At 57.4% G+C, this 2,596-nt stretch overlaps 1 protein-coding gene across 1 annotated transcript; it reads right to left on the bottom strand.

The window, feature by feature from the left end:
- Window positions 1-408: 408 nt before the first annotated feature.
- Window positions 409-1,557, bottom strand: CCNO (cyclin O; the record flags this gene model as incomplete). The annotated part of the gene is made up of 3 exons (XM_080362285.1): window positions 409-894; window positions 1,051-1,236; window positions 1,309-1,557. The coding sequence occupies 3 exons, from the start codon at window positions 1,555-1,557 to the stop codon at window positions 409-411; spliced, it is 921 nt and encodes a 306-aa protein (XP_080218411.1).
- Between the last annotated feature and the right edge of the window lie 1,039 nt (window positions 1,558-2,596).

Genomic DNA, 2,596 nt, shown 5'->3' with positions numbered 1-2,596 from the left:
TGCCAATGTGTTTCCTCTGCCAGCAATGTACACACCACCAGCAATTAAATGAATACAGGTGACAAGTACAAAAGAGTTTATTCAATGTTCATTTGGTTCTTCCACTGTTACCTCTGTAGACCTTCCTCCAAATAAATAATACAGTACTTGGCATTGTCTATATTATTTACACGCTGGATTTTAAAAAACAGCAAAGGACAGTGCAACTGACATACAGTAACATCGTATGCAAAATGTGATCTGTTTTTCAAAACTCCAGTGACACCAATGCTCAGCTGATCATACTCTACATCAGATCTGCGGAGCACAAACGAGCCTGCACAGAGCCGGCTCAGCTGAAGGCCAAGGCAAACACTGTGGTTGCTTGAGGTACAAATGATAGGCGGCCCTGCCAGTAACACCCCGCAGTCAGCGGCCACCCTGCAGCCAGGGGCACTTCTGGGCCAGCTCAGGGGGCAGGAGGAGCGTCAGGGACTGCTCATTCAGAGACACCAGAAGCTGCAGGTGGTCCATGCAGTCTCGCAGGAGCCCCTCGGGGTAGCCGCTGACCTGCAGGTCCAGGGGGTTGTGGTGCTGCAGCAGCTGGTCTGCCAGCCCCAGGCTGCCGGCAGCCAGCAGGGAAGGAGCATATTTGTTGAAGGCGTAGTCGGCCAGGCTGAACTCCGCTATGGCCTCCGCCAGGCTCCTGGCATCCGCTGCCTCCCCCGCGTCGGCCCCCGGCACCTGCAGCCGCACTTGGCTGAAGTGCTCCAGGAAGAAGCTGATGGTGGGCGCCGCCAGGTCGAAGCTCAGGCGGTGCAGGACGAGGCACTCTAGGTTGCAAAGCTGCTGGCGGGTGAAGGCGCCGCAGCACAGGGAGAGGAGCTCCTTCACGCTGGGCTGATGCACCTCCACCTGTGAAGGGGAGAGGGGGTGGGGATGCTGCAGCCGGGGAAGCAGCGCGGGGAGAAAGGGTGCGGAGCCTGGCCCGGCTGGGGCTGAGCTGGTGCCGGAGCCGCTAGGGGTGCCTGAGAAGGGCTGCGGGAGCTGCCAGTCTCGGGGCCGCCCTACCTGCTTGCAGGCGATGAGCAGCGCCGTCACCCCCAGGAGCTGGAAGCAATCTGCGGCCACGGGCGTGGTGGTGAGGAAGCGGTCGAGGATGTTGACAGCCAGGCAGAGAGCCTCGAAGGACAGGTCGAAGTACCGGTGCACCGAGATGAGCCAGCTGATCAGCTTGCAGCGTGCCTCCGCTGTCACCTGCGGCAGCAGGAGCGGGGTCAGGCGGCGCCGGGCACCGGGCTACCCCCGCCGTCGTCCCCGCTGCCCCACCTGCGGCTGCCGGGCAAGCGGCTCATGCGGCTGGAAGCGGCTCTCCAGCCCTTTGCGGGAGCGGTACCAGCTCTCCCCGTAGTCGCGGAAAGCCTGCAGCTCCTGCGGGCTCCCCCCTGCCGCCGGCGGCACCGCCGCTGTCCTCGGCTGCCTCCGCCGGGCCGGGCGCCGCGGGCAGCAGCCGGGGAAGCCGCCGGGGCCCCGACGCTGCGGGGTTCCAGAGCGCTGCCCGCTCGCCGCGGTCACCATGGCGGGAGCCGCTGCGCTGCCGTGAGCCGCGGCCGCTATTTGAGCGGCGGGGCGGCCCCGCGGCCATCCCGCCCGCCTCCCTCCGCGCCCCCCCCGCCGCCACCGGCACTGCCGGGAGCGTCGTCTCCAAAACAAAATCTGCAACAGGGCCAAAAAGGAACCGCGTTACCAAAACGCCTGGCTGTTCATTCAAGGTTTCCACCGGGCCCCCTGCGACCTCCAGCACACAGCGCCCAGCATGGTCCCCTTTTCCGGGAAGGGACAGAGGGGAAACCGGGCAGAAGTGCCAGAAAACCAGCCACACCAAGCAGGCTGAAAGTGCAGCATCTTCCATCTGCCACTACTAAAATAAGTGTCTCTCCAGCTCCCAGCATTTTAACCCAGAACCTAGTGAACTTTAGCAGCTATGGATTGTTCTGTGTAAGTAATAATTTCATGTGAGGTCACTAGGAAATATAGCACAAATACATCACAGGAGAAAATGCTGGAGTTCTCAACGGGGTTTGGGTTTGGTTCCACTGCCATCTACGGATTGTTCGTAACAGATCACTATTTTAATAAAAATGTTTACAGAAGCAGTGTGCCTGTTTACCAGTTTGCTTATATGACCTATTGATTGAGCCTGCTGTAGCTCAGGGAAGAATCATAAAATGAAAAAGAAAACCCTTCATGGGCCAAGCAATGGGGAAGATCTCAAGGGGAAGAGAGAAATTCAAGGAGTCCATGATGCCAACAGCAAAAGAGAGGAGGAGGAGGAAATTCTGCAGCTTCAAGGGCATGAAGAGGAACTCTTCAGATACAGAGACCCATAGAATGTGCTACCTTTAAAAAAACAAAAACCCAAAACCCTACATGCTGTGACTATGGTGTGAAAGATTCATTGATACTGGTCTTGTGTCTGACAAACGCTGAAGAAAAGTAACACAAAGGTGGTAATATAAGTATTTATTAAATAAATGGAACAAAAGAGAAAGTTTGTTCCCTCAAAAGAACACAGGCACAAAAGTTACTCATGTACACTGCAGAAGCAGAAAGCCAG

This window comes from Nesoenas mayeri (genome assembly GCF_963082525.1).
Source record: "Nesoenas mayeri genome assembly, chromosome: Z".
NCBI classification, from domain to species: domain Eukaryota; kingdom Metazoa; phylum Chordata; class Aves; order Columbiformes; family Columbidae; genus Nesoenas; species Nesoenas mayeri.
This window is presented reverse-complemented; position numbering and strand designations above follow the sequence as displayed.